General features: G+C 50.6%; 1 protein-coding gene across 2 annotated transcripts in view; it reads right to left on the reverse strand.

Annotated features, from left to right (window-relative positions):
- Window positions 1-25,114, reverse strand: part of SMOC2 (SPARC related modular calcium binding 2) — a 155,357-nt gene that overhangs the window by 81,530 nt on the left and 48,713 nt on the right. For both annotated transcript variants that reach the window (XM_067701518.1, XM_067701519.1), the window contains exons 3-5: window positions 17,803-17,909; window positions 16,733-16,832; window positions 2,152-2,199 (exon numbers count right to left, since the gene is read on the reverse strand). In XM_067701518.1, coding sequence (XP_067557619.1) covers window positions 2,152-2,199; window positions 16,733-16,832; window positions 17,803-17,909 — 255 coding nt within the window. The remainder of the gene's footprint in view (window positions 1-2,151; window positions 2,200-16,732; window positions 16,833-17,802; window positions 17,910-25,114) is intronic.

The following is a 25,114-nucleotide window of genomic DNA, read 5'->3' on the forward strand; positions in this document are numbered from 1 at the left end:
CCAGCTCTCTGAAGAATAAAAATGAAGTTCTTTTCAGGGGAAAACGAAAAACAATATTTTTTAAATTCTTGAACATTTAACCATCTCCAGAAAAGAAGCTTGTTATCTGTCAAAATACTGACAAAACGTAGCATCATTTATCTGAAATAGGCAAGTCTAATAGTGATAGTAGCAATAAACCGGAAGTATTTCGCTATCGAATATTCTATCATCTTCTTCCAAGAATGAAACGGGGAACATATTTAAAACATATCTGAAAGTCTTAACAGAACACACTGAGAAAAGTCTTAGCATATTTAAACACCTTTGGAATGACAAGCAGAAAGTGCACGGTTAACGCTGCACGTTTCTGCTGAGGCCTGAGCAGGCCACCGCGCTGGCGCCAGCAGCCCCCGTCGGACCCCTGCGTCCAGGCCAGTCTGAGTTCTCAGCCGAGCTAACCAGGGCGAGAGGTGACGGCGGGCGGGGGGCGTCCCTGAGGGACAATGAAGGTGCCGGCCCCCACTCCTGTCCCTCCCCCGCCCCTAACGCCAGCACCAGGGGCCCCTACGTTCCTGCCTTGGCCACAGGTCCCTGGGCAGCGTGATCCTCCTAACCCACCACCAGGCTCTGGCCCCCGGAGAGTCTGTCCCGGTGCAACTAGCCCACTGGCACCTACTGGGCTCAGCCTCAGAAAATGAAGCCAAACCACGGGCAGCTGGGTGCCTTTCACTTTCCCTCCGGGGAGTTTGTTAAATGTCTCTTTTTCCCGGTCACCCAGCTTCGTTACTTATTCTCAGGTATTTCCTCTGACAGGCACGTCTGGAGATCAAGGGGCTTCAGTAGAAGGAATGTGTTCTTCCCTTAAATCCACTTCTGAGCCCACGTGCCAATTCCCTGGGGATGTTTTAAAACTTTTTCCCGTGGATTCGACCTGTATCACCATGAACAGGATTGGGTGCGGGCGCCTGAAAGAGTGTTTCCCTCCGTCTCCCTTTCAGCCTTTGACTCCTGTTTCTCACCACGAACATGTATACTTCCTCTCCTCTAAAACGTACCAGAATGCTCACCCCATCTTCATCTCCCCCTTCCCAAACGGAAACCCTCATCCGAGCCAGGGTCCTGACCCCACCTGCCGGTCCCTCTCTCGCCTACAAACTGGGCTCTTCTCCCCACCTGGGAGGGTCTCTGCCCAGGTCACACCTGTGCCAGCTTTCACGCCCACCGTGCTCCACTCACCTCCTCCTCTGTGAAACCGCTCCAATTCTGCCCTCGTCTGCGCCCGCCCTGCGTGCTGTCTACACAGCTGACATTTACTCGTGTGCCAATCTGTGTGGAGCTCATGGATTTATCTTAATGATACACAGACTCTACAGTCTTTCCAGGGCAAGGACAGTGGCCACCGTGACTTCAGTGCACACTTGAAAGACCTGGGCTGAATAAAACTGGGGTCTTTTGACTCCGTATCACTTTTCTCTATTACTGGTTCATATACTATAACCTACCTCAGGGAAAAAAAGTACTTAAGATGTTGGTACATTATTTTTATTTCATCTTAAAAATAAATTCTGACTTCACGGGTTGATAGAAAGACAGAAAATGTGTCATTGGGACCAACGGGTGACAGCTGAGGAAAGGGCAAAGGGGTCACGGTGGGCTTGCGGTGGCCAGCGGAGATGCTCCAGGAGCTGTGGGATGATTTCCAAAGGAAATGCTCCCTGCTCCGTCAGGTCCCTGTGGGTACTGGTCCCAGAAGGAGTGACTGTCATAGATGGAAACAGCCGCCTCTTTCTCATGAGGGGAGCTCCATTAGTGACCTCCGACAACTGCTATGCTAGAGGCTCGTGCCAGCCCTGGAGTCCCCTGCACAGATATGGACCCGGGATGAGCCTAACACCGTCCACAGGCGGTCCCAACACAAGCCACGTCTAAGAAGCCCTGACGCGGACACGAGTGGGTTACCCAGCAGGTCACGTGCCCGGCACCTGCCTGGTCCCAACAACCCTAAGGGTCGAATAAACGTTTGCTGAATGAATAAATAATTAACAAAGAGCTTCCGCTCTCATTACCATCACTGATATACATTGACATTTTAACTTGAGAAGTTATTTTAAGGCATAGATTGGATTAGCTGTAGTAATATATCAAGGAAGTTCATTTTAAGATAGTTACCTGTTTTTCCTGTGCCTTCCCGTTGGGGTAACTTTTCATTTACGGAACCTAAAAGAGGAAAATAAGGGATAAAATTATTCTTGGCTCCCAAATGGTCATCACTAATTGTTACACAAACATTTTATTCCATTTTGACTAATTCACAGGGCTTTGTCACTTTCTAGTTAAATTACACAAGCTACCTAGTGCCCTGGGGTGACTCTGTCATCTGAAATCACAAGCCCAAAACTAGGAAATGTAAGATTAACTCCCATTTCTCTGGCCGCCTGGCCTGTGACGTACATGAGAGCCTCTAGGGTACAAAATATAGCGGTTTCTCCGCATGAAAAATATGATACTAACCTTTTAAACGTACATCACTATGTGGGGATACTTGAGTGAATTAGATTTTTTTTAAACTTTTAAAATGTTTTAAACTTTTTAAAAAGTAATAAAAAGTTATTCAACTAAAGATAAATAAAAATCCTGGTTTCAGCTGAATTCTGACTTATGGAAAACTGAGGAACCATCTTTTTGTAAGGGGAGTACAGCAAATACGCTAAGGTTAACTCATCTATAATAAAATTTTAACAATTATATTACACTGAAAGGTTTATATTACAAACAGGAGGCACTGCTCTGCCTTCCCCATAGACTGAAACCGTCATGGCAGCAACATTTTCCTCACCGTTATCACACCTACTCAAAGGAATCAGCAAATTCTGTTCAGCATTAATCTGGAGTTTATCTGCCCGTCCAGTTCAGAATATTCCATCCAGGATTCATTTAGAATTCCCCTAGTCATATGCTAGCAAGACTCCACAGCTAAAACATCTCATGAAATAAAACTTGAAATTCATTGCTTGTTTTTTCAATTTCGAATATCACATTGAAATACAGACTTGTATTTATACTAAAGATATAAACTTTAGGACAGTTTGAGAATGTTTATCTTGTCTTGGAAATATCACGGTTCTAGAGCAGGAAATGTACGAGCAGATCGTTGTAGACTCAATCCTGAAGGACGGGGCAGACAGCGTAAGTCAGGGATGCTGTGCATACTCTCCAAGTGTTGACAGTAATGATGCTGAGGGCGTGGGTTCCCCTACACGCAGCCCAGGGGTTACAGGAAGGAGCAAGATACAACAGTAAACCCTAGGTGGCCCGAGCGCGGTTCTGCAGAAGACACAGCCTGTCCTCCCCGCCAGCTGTTGTCTGAAATACCTGAATCATAGGCATCTGGACATGCAGTTCGGTCAATAGATAAAAAGGACCAGATTTTCCTGGTGCATCTATTTGCACAATATTTGAGGTGCTCCCCAAAGCAGCTATTGGTTATTTCCCAGCTGTGGCCGGTACCATGCAGTGAAATGCTACGTGCTTTCCAGCGTCAAAACACAGGGTTTTACTTCTGGTGAGAATTCCCAGGGATATAAAGGGAGCTCGTTGTGTGGCCTTCTGACAAAGCTTTCAGGATCCTACTTTGCTCATTTCTCCCTTTGTAGCATCTCTCTACAAATCCAGATTTCTTAAAGGGCTTAAGTTTCTTAGTCATCGGTTTATTTTTATCATGTGTTTCTGCAGTGAGTCAAAAAATGTTTTCTATTTTGACTGGGAAATGACAATATTTCAGTAATATTTCTGAATACGACTATGTAGGTTTTAGTCTTCTGAGCTAAATGCAAACATCCCAAATAAAAATTAGAAGCCCCCACCCCAAGAGAGCTTCTCAACTGAATCAAGATAATATTTTGTAACCTAGGGCCTGAAGTCTGCAAGCTGCTGGTTCACGCTTTGATTAGCGGCTGAGGTCTGAAGACAACGTTTAGAAAGCATCTATGTACTCCCTTGGCTCCCTTTCTGCCTCTGAACCAACCAATGTCGTGGCTTGTTGCTCCTCAGCCACACCCCATCCAATCAGTGTTCACTTAAATAAACCTGCACGAAATTAATTCCATCTTGTTCCTAAGATGGAGAAATAATTTTAACATAGAACCAAGCGTCCCTGGATAACCTGCTCCAAATATTTTGCTGCACAGAACTGGCGCGGTGGGGTGGGGGGCAATCCCAACAGCGTGTGTACTTCCTCATCCAACTGCCTCTGGACCAGAAGCCCCTCCATGCCTTCCTGCCCCAGCCTCCCCCAGCACCCTGTCCTCAAGGGCTCGGGAGACAGGTAAGCATCACTTTCCACACAGCAGTGCCACTGGGCCAAGTAGAATCCAGGAACCCAGAACCACGACGCCACTCTTGTTCTTTCATTACGTCTTTCTGGAGGTAAGAATTCGCTGAAGAACTCCCAAGAGTTGGAGCAGGTGAGATTCCAGGATGTAAGTGCAGAAAGGGAGCCTAGAAATAGGAGTGTGGACGGCAGCAAACAGCTCTGCAGACCATGGGCTGGTTGGCTGAAGCTTCAGACAGGCACACTCTGCCCCTCAGATTCCTATTTCAAAGGACACATTTGAATTCCTTCCATTTGTGAGATCTCATCCCATTTAAACGCTACTCTAAAAGGGTGGCTTTTTTAGCAATTAAGGTATGCATTTCTGGTGGAGGAAACCACAGAAAGACAATGTGAGGAGACCGTCTACAGTCAAGGGGAAGAATAATGAGCCCTGTAGTCCTGAGTCCTTGGTTCAAATCCAGCTACACTCACAACGCCAGCTTGCTGCCAGAACAGCGCCAAGCAGGGTGCAGCGTTTGCTGAAAGGGTAGGTGGTCTAAGAGGGGCCCTTTTCACAAGCACTCGATGTACTTTAGAAATGACTGAGGGGCAGAGGGGCTGCAACGTGTGCAGCCAGAGGGGTCAGCTCACCGCAGGCAGGCGCCTGCTTAGCAAGTACACCGGTGGTCCTTCAGAGCACAGCTAAACGAGCTGCCGTGATCCATTCCTTTCTGGAATCTCATGTCCAGGAGCAGGTTCGCAATGTCACGTGGCTTTGCTTCAGCCAGAGGGGGAGAGAGAAGGGAGGGAGGGAGGAAGGAAGGAAGGAAGGGAGAAAGAAAGAGAGGGAAAGAACGAAAGAAAGAAAGAAAGAGAGAAAGAAAAAGAAAGGAAGGAAAGAAAGAAAGGAGGGAGGGAGGGAGGGAGGAAGAAGGAGAGAAAGAGAAAGAAAAAGAAAGAAAGAGGGAAAGAAAGGAAGGAAGGAAGGAAACAAAGAAAGAGAGGGAAAGAAAGAAAGAGAGAAAAAGAAAGAGAGAGGGAAAGAAAGAACAAAAGAGAGAAAGAAAGGAAGAAAGAAAGAAAGAAAGAAAGAAGGAAGGAAAGAAAGAAAGAAGGAAGGAAAGGAAGAAAGAAGGAAGGAAAGGAAGAAAGAAAGAAGGAAAGGAAGAAAGAAAGAGAAAGAAAGAAAGAGGGAAAGAAAAGAAGAAAGGAGGAAAGAAGGAATGAAAGAAAGAAAGGAAGGAAGGAGGAAGGAGGAAGGAAAGGAGTAGAAGCAGAGAGGCTACAGTCCACCATATCTTCTGGACGAGCATTTCTCTCCCTGCTCCTTTGAGCTAGGTCACTAGACTGTTGACCCTGGGCTCTGAAAGCAGAGGTCCCACAAAGCTCCGCACCTAAACCAGGTCTCACCATCCTTCTAGGCTCTTCCTCCAGGGTGAGGACTAACCAGGTCTCACCATCCTTCTAGGCTCTTCTTCCAGGGTGAGGACTAACCAGGTCTCACCATCCTTCTAGGCTCTTCCTCCAGGGTGAGGACTAACCAGGTCTCACCATCCTTCTAGGCTCTTCCTCCAGGGTGAGGACTAACCAGGTCTCACCATCCTTCTAGGCTCTTCCTCCAGGGTGAGGACTAACCAGGTCTCACCATCCTTCTAGGCTCTTCCTCCAGGGTGAGGACTAACCAGGTCTCACCATCCTTCTAGGCTCTTCTTCCAGGGTGAGGACTAACCAGGTCTCACCATCCTTCTAGGCTCTTCCTCCAGGATAAGGACTAACCAGGTCTCACCATCCTTCTAGGCTCTTCCTCCAGGGTAAGGACTTCTGGCTTTTCTCAGGAGCTGTCTGGCTGCTCTGCCTCGTACTTTCTGGTCAGGACCATGTGTGGATGACGTGGATAAGCATGGCGACTGTGTGTTGTGCGAAGAGGGCAGAACGTGGGTGACAGAACGAACATCACTACCTACCAGCTCTGTGCCCTGGGCAGGTGCCCTCACCTGCCCAAAGCCCAGTTCCCTCATCCGGAAAATGGCAGTGTGGGGACCTCCCTCACAGGCTGGAAGAAGCCAGAGGAGAGAGCAACACATAAGAGGCCACAATGGATTTTCACTTAAAATATTTCCGGACACTCAGGTATTTGCGTGTCGTTTATTCCTCCTGTAGCCTGTCTCTTCACGTAGGTATATTTTATAGGTCAAGAGGGTAACAGCCGCTTGCAGCAAAGAGCAATGCTGTCTCCACTCAAGAGCAAATGGTTAAAATGTGCAACCACTGGCAGGACACCTGCGTGGCATCGGCCCCTCTGTGGCCACTTGCTCTCATTCATTCATTCATTCAACATGTTCACGGGTACAGCAAGAAAGAGTTCCATCTACGTTGGAGTGGTAGGCATTAAACAGAAATTATTCAAATAACTCATATTACAACTGTGTACAGAGTCTATACAGTTCCTTCTGTGTGCTGGTCATCATTCTACGCACAGCACATACATTAAAGTCATCTAATGATGGCAGCAACCCTGAAGTAGGTGCCACTATTATACCATTAGACAGATAAGGAGACTGAGACCCAGAGAGACGCGTAACAGCCCAAGGTCACTTGGCCAGTAAGTGGCAGACCCAGGGTCCATGCCTGTGCCTTTAGCCCGCAGGGGAACTAACTTGGTCTGAGCAGTCAAGGTGGCCTCCCCAAGGAGGCTGGCAGGAGGACACCCATGAGGCGGAAAGGACAGCAGAGGGGAGCCAAGAGCACAGGCTGGCAGTGAGAGGAGCACGGCAGGTCTTAGAGCACAGCCAGCGAGCAGGCTCCAGGTGTCTCTCTGTAAACACCATGTCTGTGTCCTTCTACACACATCCTCTGTCTGCAAGGACACAGGCAGGCTCTCCTCTCACCTCGGCCTCTGCAGAGACCAGTGCGTGGGGCCCGCGTGTGGAAGGCCTGGGCGTAACCTGAAGGTTAAGGCGACCCTGGCCATTCCTGACGGCATTGCTTGACTTCAGACGTGCTCACACACTCCTGGCTGTGGACAGGCCCAGGGACTACAGAGCAGAGGCAGAAACGGGCCCTGCCTGGAACACGTGCTGGGGATGCGAGGGCCAGGCGCCGAGTCCACGTTGGAGTCAGAGTTCCTGAAAACAGCCCAGGCCCAGGGCCCTTCTGTCGGTGCCGGGGGCGGCCCTACAGTTGAACCAGCGTGTACAGTGGGAGCCGTTGGGGTGACTTTTAATCAATCAGTATGGCGTTATGTCCCACAGTTGACTTCCCAAAGTTGATGCGGATGCAACTCAGTTAACGTTTGGGTCAAAGCAGTTGAAAACCTGGGAAGTCCGAGCACCACGTGGGCCATTCCATTGGCCTTCAGAACGGCACCAGGGCAGCCCCGGCCCCTCCCCAGCTGGACCCCGCTGGCCGAGTAAAGTGAGGCACCGCCCGTGACCTTGGGCGCCTCAGCCCACTTCTCAGCCACCTTCATCGTTCACTCCCATCCTCGCCAGCCTCCCCCACGGCAGAAACCTCCCACAAAGCCAGAGCTTTTTACCCAGGGCTTCCGACATAAGAGAGGGCCTTCCCTCTGCAGTCAAAACCCTTGAGGACACACTCCAGTGACCAGGCTGTGACCAGGGCCCTCCCTGGGCCGCCCTGCGAGGCCAGAGGCCGGGGGACAGGCTCCAGGAAGGTGGGCCCAGCCGGGCAGGGGGTGAGGCAGCCTGACCTACAGGGCAGCAAAGATAGGATCATCTGCATTGGGCGCCGGGGCCCCTGGTCCCTCTGCCTCCAGTGGAGCGAACGGCCCAGGGGGTGGGCAGTGGTCCCCCTGAGCTGCACGGGCATCCTCTGGGGCACAGCCGGCCGGCCCAGGAGCAAAGGCGCGTGCCTCTCCGGAGCCGACGCTGGGGCTCTCAGGCCAGGTCCCCTCCAGACTGCCCACCCAGCCCTGTGCCAGGGAGGCCTCGGGCATCCTTCCGAGACCTGGGTGCCCCGGGGGAAGCTCTGCCCACGGCCCCTGGAGGACCCCTGCGGCCACACCCACCTTCTCAGCATCCAGGCACACCTGCCGAAGTGCATCTTCCTCCACCAGATGCCCAAGGGGCTCGGACCAGACGCTCCTACTCAGCTCAGGTGACGTCCGGGTGGTGTGACCGAGCTAGGACCCCAGCCGGCTGGTCAGGCCACTTGGAGGAGAGACGGAGCCAGGCCCTGTGTCCCTCGCCCAGGGATGGCCAGGCGCTGACACCGGAGACGGGCCACCGCAGGCAGGGGCTCTCAGCCGCCCCTCTGCCCAGGAGCAGCAGCGTCCTCACTGGGAAACTTGTCAGAAAAGCGAGACCTCAGGCCTCCCTCCAGACCCATGGAATCAGAAATTCCAGGGTGGGAAGTAGGAATCTGTGTTGTCAAGCCCTTTGTGGACCAAAGTTTGGGCACCAGAGCTCTAAGGAAAAGGGCTTGGCCTGTGATCTCTGCCGTGAGTATTATTACTGTATTCTTTTCGTTATTATGAACTTGTCTATGTCTTGTCTGTCAAGCCCCAGCAGCTCCCTCAGACCCACCACGATGTCTCCTGTTTTCCTACTTTTATATTTCTGTGGGCCCAGCAACCAAACAAAGTCGGCTCGTCTGCCCGCACTGAGCCTCTGCACAACTGATGGGCTGGAAGAAGGCCCGCCCCGTCCGAAGGACAGGGGGTGTCACCTTGGGTTTACTCTCCCTGCGCCTTTTTTCTTACCTAGTGATTCTGCCTTTGGACAGCTGGGATTCCTGGCTAGACGGGCATCAGACACAAGGGATGTTCAGACTTCATTCACTCTGAGCTGAGCTCCCTGACTGTCCCACATCTGAGAAACCCCTTCTCAAGATGGTAAGAGAAGAAATAAGTAAATCACCAATTTTGCTTTAAAAAATTGAGCGATTATTTCTGGATCTACTTTCCATCAGTGTCCACTTTCATGTCTTTGTTTTATATTTTTTACTTTAATGTCTGCATGTTCACGTATTTCAATGGCCAGAGAAAACAAACATCACTATCATTCTTGCAACAGGGTCGTTCACAGTCAATAGTTTCATGAATCTTCCCAACGTTTGACCATGGCAGTTGCACATTTAAAAAGGTGCCCTAGGGCTTCCCTGGTGGCGCAGTGGTTGAGAGTCCGCCTGCCGATGCAGGGGACACGGGTTCGTGCCCCGGTCTGGGAAGATCCCACATACCGTGGAGCGGCTGGGCTCGTGAGCCATGGCCGCTGAGCCTGCGAGTCCAGAGCCTGTGCCCCGCAACAGGAGAGGCCACAGCAGCGAGAGGCCCGTGTACCGCAAAAAAAAAAAAAAAAAAAAAGGTGCCGTAAAAAATTGTTCTGTTTGTTTAAAAAAAATAAGGAAAATACATAGACTTGTTTTTAAATGCGGAGGTGTGGGATACCTCTGGAAGAGATTAGCCATTGTTATTTATATAGAGTTACATGTTCTGGGACCATTTACTTCTAAAAGACCTTTTCATTTATTCTATGAAGTTTTGTTAAATATTAGAAAATATGAGAAGAAAGCTATTTATGGCTTAAGTGTGGAAGAGAACCCTTTTAAAGTCATGAAAGATGCGGCTATAAAGCAGCCACCAAATTAAATGTATCATGGAGTACAATAACAGAGCAGATGATAATGTAAATCAACTATCAGACACCAGAAAGTACTTCTTTCCAGAAAGGAAAACGAACAACACCAAAATGTTGCCCATCAGGTAGATAAATAATTCAAAAGAAGTCCAAACTGAAAAGGAAAAGACAGACAGACAGACAGACAGCTGTGGCTCCGGGCGCAGACACGCCCCCGCACCACAGCCAGGCAAGGGCCGAGGGAGAACCTGGCTCCTGGCTGCTGCTGGTCAGACGGGGTCATCAGGGGTCCTTAACACTGATTCCAAACAGGCTTCTAAGTCTTGTTTAGCACAGTAACCGCACCTCGTGGTCTCTTCCTTGAATATTTGACTTAATTTTTAAAAATCTTTCAGTGTCAATTAAACACCTTCTGAAATTTCCACAGTGTGGAACTTTTATCAGAAATTTTACATATCCCGTGTTGGCTGTATCAAATGACTATTTTTTCTCATCATGGATGTAAAATGAATTTCCTCAATACTTCAAAAATCGTCATAACAGTAGGTGTTAGACAGTAATATAATGTATATTTTTCTCTGAAAAATCACTTCATTAGAGAAGTTTGCACTGAAGGCTGGCAGCAAAGCTGACCCGTCCCCCGGGGCTCACCTCCATCTGAAACGCGGGCTCCGTTCAGTGCGTTTTCTACGTCTTGTTACGGTTGTTTGTTTTCACATTTCCTCGCCAATAGGTACTCAAATGTTTTATTTTAACAAATACCGTTTTCAGGGAGAGAATTGTTAAGCCTGAAGAAAAAACCATTTTGACGGGAAAAAAATGTTCCCTCTGACCTGTAACCTTTCCCATCAAGCAAAAGACTCTGAACGTGCGTTTGAATAATTCTCATAAAGAGGTACTTCAGAGGCACAGCTGTGTTGCTGATTTCAATATTTGGGAATTCAGTCGTTCTGGATGTTTCTTTCAAGTTCCTCAGTTCTGGAGGACCCTTAACTTATTACCAGGGAAATTCACTGGTGAAAAAAACAGCTTCTCTTTATAAAGTGAAAATTTTCAGAAATCATAAGGATAGTCATACAAACACGGAGTTCCACCATTTCAGGTAGAGGCCAAAACTTTAGGCATGGTAGGAAAATGCAAAGATCATCGTTCAATTAATGCAAATAACATATAGAAAAGTGATTCAGTCTAATCCAAGCTTCTCTGTCATTTATAAGCAGGTCTTCCAAAACCCCAATTTAGAAGTTGGTCCAAGAAGCTGTCATCAGAATGCATGAGCTGAGTAAACTCCCAGAAATGACCACCGATTTGCTCATTCCTGCAAAGCTTTCCATCATTAAAGTCAAAGAGCAGATCGTATTCTACACTTTGAGAAGGAACTCCTCAAACACTTGATGTGGCCACGGCCGGTTGAACAAGATTTCCACTCCTTCCCCGGAAATGTTGTCCTTACGACTGGCCTTGGTTTAAAGAGGGGTGCGTGGAGGTGCGGGCAGAATCTCAAGCCGCAGTTGTGGGTGTCGCTCGTCTCTTCTATAACCCGAGGTCTGCAGCTTACTTCAAACGCATACCTCAAGCTGAGTTACATATGAAGATCCTTTGGATATCGTAATATTAAGGGTTCCTGCATGGAGGCTCGGCTTACAATGTCTTCGACTGCTTTGTACTCACGCCAGGAATGAACTCTTGGCTAGGGTACACGGTAACAGAGGGAGATGAGATTAAAACCCCGAAGCTCTTTCCAATTCATCGAGAATGGGCCAGCGACAGAAATCCTCCCTCGGAAAAAAGTCCTTTGTTTTTAAGCTCTCCTCCCGCCCCCAGCAATGTCAGTCTTCAAATCTTTAGAAAGAAGAACAAGAGAAAATCCCTGCAGAATAAATATAAATCAGCTGTGCCCGGATGGAGACCTGCGGATCCGGCCCCTCAGCAGCAAGACAGACGGAGGGAAGACCCTCCTGGGCATCCCTGGTGCAAGTGAAGAGCCCCCTCCCCGCAGCAGACCCGGGGTCTAGACCAGCAGGGCTGGGGGTATAATCTCCAGGAACGCCTGCTTTCAGGCAGGGCAGGGCTGGGAGTGGATTTAGCTCAAAGAGCAGCTGTTTGGTGCTGAATAATGTCTCAGGGCAACATGCTGCTGCTTCCCCAGAAGAGGGAAAGGCCTTCCAGCCCCTGCTCACCCCCGCACCGGACTTGCTAAAGGGAAGAGCAGACCCAGGGCCCCTTGAGACGAAGCAGTGGAAGGAGACAGTTCTGCCCTCTTCTTTGGGAACTGTCTCCTCCAGATGCCTCCCTGCGTTCTCTGGATGGTGAGTCGCCCCTCTCTGGGGGCCCGCGGCTTCCGCAGGGAACTCCCAGGTCCTCGACGGGTGTGTCCGGCTGTGGGCGCCTGGCCCGGCAAAGGTTTGGTAAGCGCTGCTGGTGGAGATGCTCGTTAGCGAGAAATGACGGGTGGGTTTCTGGGGAGGGAAGGTGAAGCAGCCACGAGGATGAGCGTCATGGGGCCTGGCCGCTGCTGCTCACTAAAGGGACGGCTTTGATCCCATTCTCAGGGTCCTCGCCATGTGGGAATGATCCCGTCACCAGGAAGCAGGGGCCAACAGGGGCCAAAGGGGCCGATTTCTGACCGAAGCTCCCTGCCCCCTAAGGCTTGAGCTCCACTGAGAGTCACGAGTCCGAGTCCGTGGCCGGAAGGACAGACAAGGCAGATCCTCCCCTCGTTGTGAAAATCTGTGCGATTACCTGTCAGCCCCCGAGCAAGTGGTCCAGGAAGTGCGCTGACTTGGTGGAAGCTGAGTAAAGCAGGTGGTGGGCTCCAGGGTCACCGAGGAGTCACTGCAGAGGGTGGGGAGTGGCGCTCCTTGTCATTCAGGCACCTCGCTGGCGCCTGGACAACACGGCCCCGTGGTCATGGAGCTCAGAGCTGGGAGCTACACATATTCCAATTCATTATTTCTTATAAATAAGGAATTCAAGGCCCATGAAGTCACATTATGGTATGTGGCAGAAAATGTGGGCAATGGAGACAAAAGCATAGATTTAAATCCCAGCCCCGTCACTTACATGCACAGGGGCCTCGGGTCAGGCTCTCACCTGTAAATAGAAGGTGAGACCACGTCTACCTCGGGGGCGTGACGCTGACACACGACAGCCCCGTGAGCGTGAGCCCGGCCACCGTCGGCCCTGACATGGGCTCCCAGCCTGCTCTCCCCGCTCGTCCCACACATCCCCTGGCAGATGCTGACCCTGACACCGGTCTTCCCCAAACCCTCCTACAGTCTCTTTCCTGCCATCCCTCCCCTGCAGGGAAGCGGCCGTCCTGACCCCACCTCCCCTTCTGCCGCTTCCTAGACATCCAACACCTTCCCTCTGTCAAAATCCTCGGGAAAGGATGTCAGATAACTTATAACCTCGGGGAGAATTTAAATCAGTGTGTTACCCCTTCCATGGGCTTTGCAACTTTAACGTTCTGAACCTGTGAAACACCACACTCACACACGACGTGCACCAACACAAACGCACAGCCCAGTGACTTTATCACACTAGGTCCAGGGAAACAGTGCCCCGGCAGGGGGAGGAGCCCCCAGGCCCCGCCCTCTCTCCCGTCACAAAGTTCTCCCCCTTCCACACCTCACCGCCGCCCTGAGAGTCTGAAGCTGAAGCTGAGTTTTGCCTGGTTTTTGAATTTTAAACGGGCTGCGGAGTTCCGGGCTCCGCCCCCTCACGCAGACACACTCGCTGGAGCCGCGTTTCGCTGCAGCAGCTCCTCTGTGTTCTCGCCGTTCCTGTCCTGCCCGTGGGCCAGGCGAGCACGTGATCTCTCCCTCAGACACCAGTGGACGCTCGTTGACTTCCAGGATCTGGTCATCACCACCAGCATGCCATGCACACTCTCTCACACGCCTCCCGCTCCAAAGCGGGCCCGTCTGCAGGGGCAAGCGGATGGCACGTCGGGGGCCCCCCGGGGTTCACCGCTGCTGCCCCTCCCCTGGGTGTCAGGGAGTCTCCCTGGGAGGCTGGTTTGCATGTCCCTGCTACCGATGAGCACAAGCGCCTCTTCCTATGTGCCCTGGTCCCTAGGATTTCCTCACTTATAAAATGCTGCCTGTTCAAGATCGTCTTTTTCTGCTAGATGGCCTCATTATCCCATTCTTCTCACTGATCCACAGGAGTGTGGTGCTTTGCGTTAATGGCTTAAAAACACGTGACTGTGAAATAAAAGAATCCTTCCCTTTGAAGGTCTTTCTGGGAGGAGTGGGCGGGGGGACGTGGATGCTGGGGCCCCCTCTGTTCCACTGAAATCAGCTGTGAGCGGACGTCCCCCGCGCTCCCCAGGGGCTGTTGCAACGTGTGTCTGCACCAGTTCATAATAAACACACACATGCATTCTAAGTGACTGTTACTGTTTATTGCTAAGTTTTAATATCTTTTTCTGATTTTCAAATTTCTATAGAATGTGCTTGTATGGTCAGCTCCGTGCGACCCAGGAGCCAAAGACCACTGCTGACTGCTGATGTTAATCATTTGTAATAAGCTAGATGGAAATCACTCCCATAGACAAAGCTATCAGCCCCAGCAGGTGTCAGCCAGGGTCCCAGGGAAGGGAGGAGGATGCCCCTGGGGGTTTGCAGATGGAAACTGACCAGCTGACATGCACGTTATCAACCACAATCTCTCCAAGGTGATGCTCATTGCCACACTCTTGCACGAGATTGGGGAGGGTGTGTCAATATCTGGGAAGAAGTTACGTTACATTGTGTTACAAAAGTCTATCATAAACACTGTGTGTGCCGTGCACTCAGTTCTCCCAACACTCTCCCTTTAAATACCAAGATTCTCTCAACAACGCCCTGCAAGCCACAGTTTCCACACGTGTTCCGAGCACAGGCACCTGCTCTCCCCCACCCATATCTCTGCAGAATAAAAGCATGAATACAGCTGGGGATTCACAGAATTTTCCCATAACTCTGGCCAAGCTGCAAAAGCAAGCCACAGGGGTGAAAAGGGAGGCACTCCTACAGGGAGCCCGGTCTCGGTCTGGGAGGGAGCCTGCCCTGCCCACACCACAAGTGTCCTCAGAGACACGCCCTCCCCACCCCCGCTGGCATTTTCCATGCAATAAACACCAGATTCTAAGCAAAGGGGAAGAATACTCTTCCTTCCATAACCCATCACTTGAAACAAAAAAATCCACATGGGCAGTGAAAAAAATGGAGCATTTCTATACAGCAAAATATTGCTGCTACCTGGTTGGAAAAAATAATGTGAGTGAACAGTGCAGTGGTTTGATTCTAGAAACGAAGTGTTACAGGGAAGTTATAAGAAATCCAGCCAACTTTGCTCATGGTTTTCTAAGAAAGTTCTTTCAGACACTACTTAATTTCTCAAAAGGTGTCACTAAAATCATGGAAATAGGTATCTCCTCTGCTGTCTCCTTCGTAAAATAAGGCTCAGATTGACTCAAAATGCTGTTACTTGGTTGAAATAAGCATTTGCAAGTAACTTTCAGAGTGAGGGACACACACAGAGGCCAACTCATTATGCTAATTTGTTTCTCTTTCATTTACTCCATGGGTTTGTAAAAGAATTATTAGGTGCAAATGTAAGCTCACTAAAAATATATTTACAGCAATTTTTAGATCTTGGATGACAAAACAGTTTTAAAAATAAGTATATTTTAATTCCACATTATGCACACCCCCTGGCTTTTAAGTGATGACCAGTCACTTAAAATTAGGTTTTGTGTTACTGCTAATTACGTACGTACATCATCATTCTGAGGCAGTTATGAGTTCTGACCTGTGCCTTGGCTCCTGGTATAAATGTCTGAATCACGAACAGAATTTCTAATTATAAGATGCCTGTTCTTGAAACAGAAAAGGGGTCTAAAAGTAAACTGTCAATACACGTTTCAATATTTTGCATGAAAATTCAGGAAGATGTTTTGTATTGTTACATAACAGTATGTTTTTCCCTAGTAAGCTTAATCTAGTGATTGTGACACAAAGATCATGAAATTTCTCCATAAATGGTCTGATAGGTCTCCCTCACCAATTAATCAAAACTCAAGCTGCAGACCATTTTCAAATAAAAATGATCTGAATCTTTTATAACATTTTTGGTAAAATATTAATGGAAAACAGACCATTTTATAGATTCTTCTCCTGCCAATATTATTACCTTCAGTACATGAGGCCCTCTTATGAGTAATAAAATAACACAAATAAACCATCTGGAAAGGGACCTGTGAGGAATGAGCCACTTTTTCTTTGCAAATATATACATACAAACGCAGAAATGTTTGCTTTTCTCGGCCAATGAAAGCATTTGGTCTTTTCCACTGATGACCACGGTCCCTGTGGTTATTTCTAACCATTAAGAGCCCCGAATTGCCATAACCTACTGTGGTTCAGACCCAGATCCTCCATTCCTAAGCTCTCTTAGAAACAAAGTTTTCGGGCTTCCCTGGTGGCTCAGTGGCTGGGAGTCCGCCTGCCGATGCAGGGGACACGGGTTCGTGCCCCAGTCCAGGAGGATCCCACATGCCGTGGAGCGGCTGGGCCCGTGAGCCATGGTCGCTGAGCCTGCGCGTCCGGAGCCTGTGCTCCACAACGGGAGAGGCCACAACAGTGAGAGGCCCGCGTACCGCAAAAAAAAAAAAAAAAAAAAGTTTTCATAATACTTTGGGCTTTGTCCAGTGACTCAAATCCATTCCCAACATTCCTCATAATTCCACCTACACTGAATTTCTTTTCAGTTATGAGCAAACATTTGTAAGATGATCAGAAAGCAGCCAATAATGTCAGCAGCAGTTTCACCTCGTAAATTCAGTTGGACCTACCGGGACACCTGGGCGTCTTGTGGGCCACGGCGGTGCCGCTGATGGGTCTCCCGTTGGGTGTGACGCACCAGCAGTACCCCGTGTAGCTGTGGCACTGGACCTGCAGGAGGGACGGCATGGGACGGGGCAGTCAGTGCGAGTGGCGCCCGCCCTCCGTGAGGCCCCCTCCACCACCTGCAGCCCAGCCTCAGTTCCAACGCAGGTCCAGGAGGCCTGGTGCTTCCTGAGTCCTTGCGTTTGAACACCCGGCAAACAACCTGGAATGCTCTGGAACCTGGGATCTTAGGGACAAAAGGGACCAGAGGTGTTGTACAGTGAACGCCGGTGGGCGCCAGCCCGTAACCGTTTAGTATCTACTCCTTCATCTTTGCGATGGGGCCCGAGCCCACATCTTAACAAGAGGGAAACCCAGTCACCCAGGAGTCAGGACAGACAGGAGACTGCGGTCCGGCTGCCGGCGGGATGTCCCTTCACTGCCCCAGCTCCCCCCACCGCCGCCAGCCAGCGTGGACACCACCCACGGCTCCAGCTTCTCTCTGTCTCTCTCTCTCCTTCCTGAGTCTTTCAAAGGTCAAATGATTGTTGTGAAAATACACAGAGCTCACATCATTATTGGATGGCTCACAGCAGATCCTGTCTTGTGTGTGGTTTTTTTTTCCTACCAAAAGCTATGTCAGTTAGCGTAGTATTTCAGGAATTTGTTTCCCTTAATAAGAAATCATAGTATTGGCAATAACAATATTGACACACTCCAGATAGAGCACTGGGTGATCAGACGCCACCACTGACTAACGAGGTGACCCCAGAAACCAGATGTGACCTTGGCGTGTTCTCCTCCGCAACTAACAGCGAATCGGAGTTGGAGGCTCAGCCGTGAGCCGGCCTAGAGGAAGCCGTGCGGTCCGTCTCCCAGCAGTGAGGGGGGACGGCACGGCCGTGACAAGAGCACGTGCGCCGGGGAAGGACTCGCCCTGTTTGTGACAGCGACCCCCTCGGGAGGAACCACTGTGAGATAGGAAGGAAGACCCCTGCCCCGTGAGAGGCCCGCCGCCCCGCCCCGGGTTGCACACCTGGCTGTAGGTGCCGTCGTCGCTGCACTCGGGGACGAACACCTGCTGCAGCTCCTTCCGGGCTTGTTCCTGGGTGTACTTCCTCTCGGCCACGCACCTGGACACGTCTGCGGGGAGGCACAGGGCGAGGGCGGCAGTCAGGCCGCGGGGTGCACTGCAGAGGCACCGCCCGCGCGAGGGGCTGGGGCCAGAGGGGCCCGGCGCGGAGGCTGGCTGCCCGGCGGGCGCCCGGCCAGCAAGCAGGATCCCCGTGGGGAGGCCGGGCCTCGGCGGGAAGGGACGCTCTTCTCCCAGAAGCCGCGACTCTGAAAGGCCACTCCGCTTGCCTGTGGAGAAATGTGGACTCTGCTTCCCAGACAATGCAAGATGGGCAGTAGCCCCGCCGGTCACAGACAGACTCTCAGATCCTAGGAGGTCCTTCGGAGCACAGGGGCCAGGCCATGCGCCAAGTGGGTACCGGGTCCAGGAGCCACGGTGAAACTCAGCACAAAGGCACCGCCCTGGAGGGAGGGGGGCAGGCGGGCACCCTGGGGGCACGTGCCTTCCTGCCCTCGGCTGCAGCCCAGGGACCCGCCCCATCTGTGGTCCACCCTTGTCCACCCGGCAGCCTCTTTCCTCTGCATCTGAGTTTCTTAGGATGTCAGAGTGATACCAGGCTCCTGCGCTCCTCACCTCAAGAGGCAAGTCCAACAGTAAATCAGATTAAAGGTCAAATACCTTTATCAGTCCTCGCGCTGAGCACAAATTTCCACCCATTCACGTGAAAATACAACATGATGATTTGATACAAAGCACGATGTTCCTACTGTTCCTTAGGAAGAGATCCCCTGGGACACCATCAACTAGTAGAGAAGGGAAAGACTGAACCAGTCAAGCCCATCTAACCCAGCTCTGGATGGCAGGAATGAGGAAACAGACACCAAGACCCACCGTGGAGACCTGCGATGGTGGGAAGGCAGGGCCTGGGAGCCGCCAGCCTGCTCCATCTGAAGCGGTACCAGAGCCTGTTCACTCCTGCTGCTTGTCTCAGGACCCGGGAGGAGTTACACAGGTGGGCCAGCCCCCGATAGGGGCCCCTCTTCTCACGACCAAAGGCCAATAAAACATGTTCTGCAGAATCTGCGTCCACCGTGGGGAAGCGCGTCCCCAGGGCTGCCACCGCTAGCCTCATGCCCTCGGGCGGCACCCCAGGCACATGCCTTAGTTCTTTAGACCCGTCATCTGATGTAGCCCCTTGGAATTTTAGAAGTTGCAAAGAATGGCTTGCCCCAGTTTTCCTAAGTGTTTCCAGATCTAAATTACAAGTTGTCTGGATTTGGAAGGCCCTCTGGACACTGAGATGCCGCTTCAAACGTGTCCACTGCCCAGCATTTTTAGATGGTGACTTTCTGATCGCTTGGTAGTAAAATGTCTTAGCGACAACGAAATGCCATCTGGGCGCGAGCTCCAGGGCTCGGGGCTGCCTGTCCTGCAGCGGCCATGTCTAAATACTGACTCTGCTGCCGGAAACCCTTATCTTGGACCCTGTGGAAGCCCCGTGGCCGCCGCCCCCCGCAAGATGGGCCTGCGCGTCAGGCGGAACGCGTCCAGGCAGGCTCAGGCCTCACGCCTTGATCTGCATTTTTGCCAGCACTCGGCAACGTGTGGTTTTAATGTAGCCTGTGTTTTAGCTGAGGAGAAATCACTGCTCTGCTGGACTTCTGTCCTCATTTTTTTAGCATAACCTGTGGTTTGACTGTGTCTAAAAGGAAAAGTGACATGAGTTCTCAGCTTGCGAGGTCCCCACGAGGGTACAGACGGGGTTACAAATTACTTCTAACATTTGAACTATTGTGGAACACGCCAAAAACGCAGACATTTCCCAGACCACCTACGGGCCCCGTTCCGGGCTCCAGTCTTCTGGAAAAGACTCCACATTTGCCACTGGCGGGAGAGCTCTCAAACCTCTCACACGGACGGCACGTTCAGGTTTACGTCTGGCACGTGGCTGAGGACTCAGCCACAGGAAACCAGGAAGACTTTGCAGCAGGAACTGCAGGGCCCGTGTCAAGCATCCCTGAGAGCAAGTCTGTAGCCGCCGACTGGGCAGGAGCGCTCTGTGCCTCACACCAACTGCCTGTTACTCCCCGATCCCGGAAAGCGTGAGTCAGGGGCAGGGCCCTCGCTCCTGAGAAGAGGTCCAAGAGCGTCCAAAACATCCATCCTACGGAAATACAGAAACACGCTAGGGAGTTCGCCCCCAATTAGTAACATCTCCTAGTGTTCTTTCTACTTTGTTTTTTATTTTATTCTGGTTAGGGCACTTAACACGAGGCTGACCCTTTCAGAAAGTTTCTGCATGTACAGCGCACTGTCGTTAACACGCCCTTGTGCTGTGTCCCCCAGCCGTGGTCCGGGACAGCTCATCCTGAGCGGCTGGAACGCTCCCCTGTGCCCTTAACATCGCTGTAAACCATATGTGGTTCACAGATACACTCTGGAGGCTAAATTCAATGCCCTTCTTTGTAGAAATCAAAATATGAAGCAGAGCCTCAGAACTATATTATTCTCAGTTTTTCCAATTTGTCCATCACTTTTAAGTGGAACAGAAAGGTTCAACAGTCTTGGAGCTGAATTTACAGGTGATACATTTCTTCCCCAATTATATTTTCTCTCTTTACGCTTCCTGTGGTGAGATTAAAAATTAAGCAGGGGGCTTCCCTGGTGGCGCAGTGGTGGAGAGTCCGCCTGCCGATGCAGGAGACACGGGTTCGTGCCCCGGTCCGGGAAGATCCCACATGCCGCGGAGCGGCTGGGCCCGTGAGCCATGGCCGCTGAGCCTGCGCGTCCGGAGACTGTGCTCCACAACGGGAGAAACCACAACGGTGAGAGGCCCGCGTACCGCAAAAAAAAAAAAAAAAATTAAGCAGGTGCTTAACTGTTCAGGGGCCTTGTTGAGATTTTACTCTGGACAATTTATTTTTAACTGTTTGAGAATTAAAGCCTCAAAACGTGGGCACGATAATTTGCCCTTACTGTGGGGCCACTACACAAAACATAAAAGTGTACAATTCAGTGGCGTTTAGTGCATCCGAAATGTTGTGTAACCACCGCTTCTACCTGGCTGCAGGACATTCTCATCTCCACAGGGAAGCCGATCGCCCTCCCTCCCCGGCGACAGCACTCTGCTCTCCGTCCCTGTGCATTTGCCTGTTTTGGACATTTCATATAAAAGGAGTCAAAGCGTGTGACAGTGTGTTTTCAATGTCCATCCACGGCGTTACCTGTGCCAGCATTTCTTTCCTCCTTAGGGCTGAGGAATGTCCATCGTACGGACACACCGCAGCGTGTGTATCTGCTCTAGTACTGATGGACATTTGGGCTCTTTCCACCTTTTGGTGATTATGAGTAACGCTGCTCCGGGCACTCACGTACAGACTTTTGTTTGAACCTCCGTTTTCAAGTCTTATGGATATATATACCTGGAGGGGAATTTCTCGGTCCTATGATAATTCTGTGTCCAATTCATAGAGAAAACACCAAACTGTTTTTCACAGTGTATGAACCATTTTACATTCCTGCCCCAAAATGGACAAGCGTTCCAATGTATCCACATTCCCACCAATAATGATTTTCTGTGTTTTTCATTTTTAATTGTGATAGCCATCCTAGTGGGTATGAAGTGGTATCACGTAACTTTTTGGTTCATAGTAATTTTTAAAGTATGACCAATTTTTACCTCATAGGAAAATCCAGCTTAACTGAAAATTATAATATTTTAATTAAATCAAAGCATTAAGCTCCTTCTAATCAAGGATTTCAATCATTTTACTAGACCAAAGAAAAACTTTTGCTTTGATGCAAATTTGATCGTATTTTTTAGAAAGTTGTTGTTATCTGAAAGAGCAGAGACTTTACAAATAATTTCTTCCCTGTGTTTAGCAAGGCATTGCTAACAACAGGTTTTTAATAAAAATTTTGGGATGAGTTTTTTGTTAGTAATAATGAGTTTTGTAAGCAATTTATTTACCTAGTTGTTAATTGTTTTCTCTCAACTGCAAAGTGAAAGAGATTCCTTTTCCAAGGGGATCACAAAACGTGTCTATGCGTCAAGATACGTCAGTCACGGAAACTATCGAGATGCACTGCTTGCTCTCAACTAGAAATAAACGGCCATGTTTTATAGTGGTTGTTTCTAATGATGGTTTTCATTTAAACAGGAAGCAAATCATTTCCTACTTTGCTAACATCACTCACAACAGGTTTAAGCAATTATTGGAAGAGACAGATTTGCTGCACATTTTATGCAGAAGAATTTTGGAGAAGAAGAGTTAAAAGGCCCCGAGGAGGCCCAGCCAGAACAAGGTCATGGAGCACTGATGTTTACAGGCGGTCCCGACCCTGACTGCCCCTGAGCCCGGGAGCTCTTCTTGTGGGGTCCTCTGTCCATCACACACAGGATGACATGGAAACATTACCCAGAAGAAAGTGGATCGCGTGTCCTTTAACTCTTCCTGTGTGAGTCCTCACCCCAGAGACAGAGCCACTCAGCAAGCTTCTTACTGAGGCAGAAACCCTTGCGGATATGGAATTATTTCAGAGTCCCATTATGAAACGTACAATAAAGGGCCACACTGGGTATTTTTCAGGTCAACAGACCTACTGACCCTGGACCTAGCAGGGCGACTACATGGTGATGGTTTTGAGCACGGTGGTGTCAACTCTCTGGGGACACAGTTCTCATTGCTGGGTCCCCGTGGCCAGCACGGGGGCTGCTCAGACAAGGCTGGGGTCTGAACAAACAAAGCTGACGAGGAAGCCAGCTCTCCCTTAGTAGTGGCTGCAGAAACGATAGCCCGAGGGCGACAGGCCTTTAGTTTTATTGGCATCGAATGAAGGCAGACCCTGTGTTTCAAAAGTTGGAATACTGTACCCACCCGTAATTTTGAAGGGCAGCCTCCGAGGAAAATGAGGAATTCTGTGCTGCAGTGTTCTTTGGCATAAATGATACAGAAGGCTGTGCTCTGATACAGGACCAGCGGGACTCCAAGGAAGGCTCCCCGTCCACCCACCTGCAGCGGCCCAGCTCAGGCAGAGCCACGGCAAGGGTCCAAACCGTCCCTTGACCAGAGGGAGCATCTTAGAGCCGAGGAGAAAGAAACTGAGTTTTCATTGTAAGTATTATCATTGTAAACGCATCAAGACAGAAACAAATTAGAACAGGAAAAGCCAGGGTACATAATCGGGGTGGCCAAGTCCTAAAGGAAAAAGAGTAAGATAAAGTACAGCTGACTGCAAGAACATATAAAAGCATTCCAACGTTTCTTACAACATTTATCCGGGGAACAACTGATCAGAAGCAGCTCTATGACAACTGATCGCCACAGCGTCATCAACGCATCCCCCCAGGTCCCCGTGCAAGCGATCCCAGGGTCCTTTTGTGTGAAGTCTGGCTACAGACCTTCACAGGGCAGACTGACTGAGGCCGCGCTGTGCCTGCCCCAGCGCCTCCGATGAACTAACCTTGGAGGATGCAGGGTTGCTAAAGAGAACAGAGAAAAGACTTTTTTCACGAACATTTCAAAAAGTTCTGTTGTGTTCCTGACCCTGGCTTGAACGTGAGAGCACTGGCGCTGCCTCTCACTGTGTCTGCTTCGGTCTATAACGAAGGCGCTTCTAACATCAGACCTGTTAGAACAGCATGAAGGAGTTAAGGTCAACAAGACTGGGGTAGGGTTTCCGCAAGGGACAAGCGCCGGCAAGGTTAAAACGTCCTGGAACCACACATGCAAAGGGCACTTCCGAGCCGGCCTGTGGGCGAAAGGAGGCTGATGAGACATGGCAGGAAGCAGGGACACAGACCCCCGAGAGGACCAGGCAGAAGACACGGGCGCGCGCACACGTGTACATAGGTACACGCACGAGACACACATACACACCCATACACGCAGGTGCGTGCCCACACACACACATGCATGTGTACCTATGCACACGTGCCACACACCCTGCATAGACTCCTCTCATGGAAACACCTGTTTCATTGAAGAAAATGATGGCAGGTTAACTGATTTCCAGCAACCAAGCCGAACCCTGGCCCTCAGCGCGCTGTGGGTTAACAAAGCCTCCAGGTGGCGCTACGTGGGAGCGTCCAGGTGCTCTGCCTCCTTCAAAGGCAGTGTCGTCCGAAGCCTGAGGAAAACGGCCAGTGACGAAGCTTCCAGCCCACCTCCTGGCTCTCCAAGTATGAGTAAAGGCTTTGCGGGGAGCACACGTTTACGATCAGAAGACTCTTCGGAGGGAAGGAACTCCTCGTGTTCATCTGACCCGACCGCCCTGTTTCAGAGGCAGGTGGAGCCCTCCTGGCCTGGCCCCTTACCGCTGGTTCCATGGTCCCCCGACCCCTGGGAGCTTGCGAGGTGCAGAGGCCAAGACCTCGCCCTCCCGACCCCATCTTTGCCCCTCGTGGAGATCCACGGCCAGCTGCCTGCCTGGCCACACCAGTAGCATCAGAGGTACTGCGGCTGGGCTGCGGGCCCCACCGCCGTCAGGTTTTACATCATGTGTTTTAATAAAATTAAAGTACACAGAGCACTTCAGAGAGGGCGGTACTGCACCGACGGGAGGTGACAAGCACCCTCCGGCCTCGCAGAAATTCTGCTTGAAAACCTCGGTACTTTCAGGGGCGACAGCCCTGCTGACCACATGTGTGGTTTACGCCTTCCTCGGAATTTCCAGAAATGCAGTGCTGGGAGCCTGAGCTCTCTCCATGCAGGGCTCAGCGGAGTGCACACCGAGCCCAGGGCAGCAGGATGCCCCCTGCAAGTGGCCTGGGTCACACACAGGGAAGAGGACGGTCACGCGGTCCTGAGGGCCAGGCCTGCCCAGAGAGCGCTAAGGTAACGCCTGGTCACAGCAGCCCAGCAGGGAGAGAGGGCCCGTAAGGCACGCCGAGGCTTCTAGGCCAGTGGTCGCTATGTGTCCAGAGTGAAAGCCCAGGGTATTCGCAGGGAGAGAACAAGGGCTCTGGAAACTCGCCATAACCGCGATATTAATAATAACCCCCGTCGAGGGGCAGGGGTCTGTCTCCTCGACATTGTGGACCCCTGTGCACTCGTATGCCGGCCACGCTGTGACCCACAGAGACCCCAACGCTGCCAGGGGGTCGCTCTGCAATGACGAGCAGGACGGTGGCCATAAGACTCGGGCTGCGAATGAGAAAGGGGACGACGGGTATCAGAAAGCACTTTGTAACCACGTTTCTTTTCTTATTCACTGGTCACTAAAAAGCCAGGTCTCGGAAATCTCCAGGAAGTTGTTTCTGTCAGATATCCTT

Source organism: Pseudorca crassidens, chromosome 13 (assembly GCF_039906515.1).
Source record: "Pseudorca crassidens isolate mPseCra1 chromosome 13, mPseCra1.hap1, whole genome shotgun sequence".
Lineage (NCBI taxonomy): Eukaryota > Metazoa > Chordata > Mammalia > Artiodactyla > Delphinidae > Pseudorca > Pseudorca crassidens.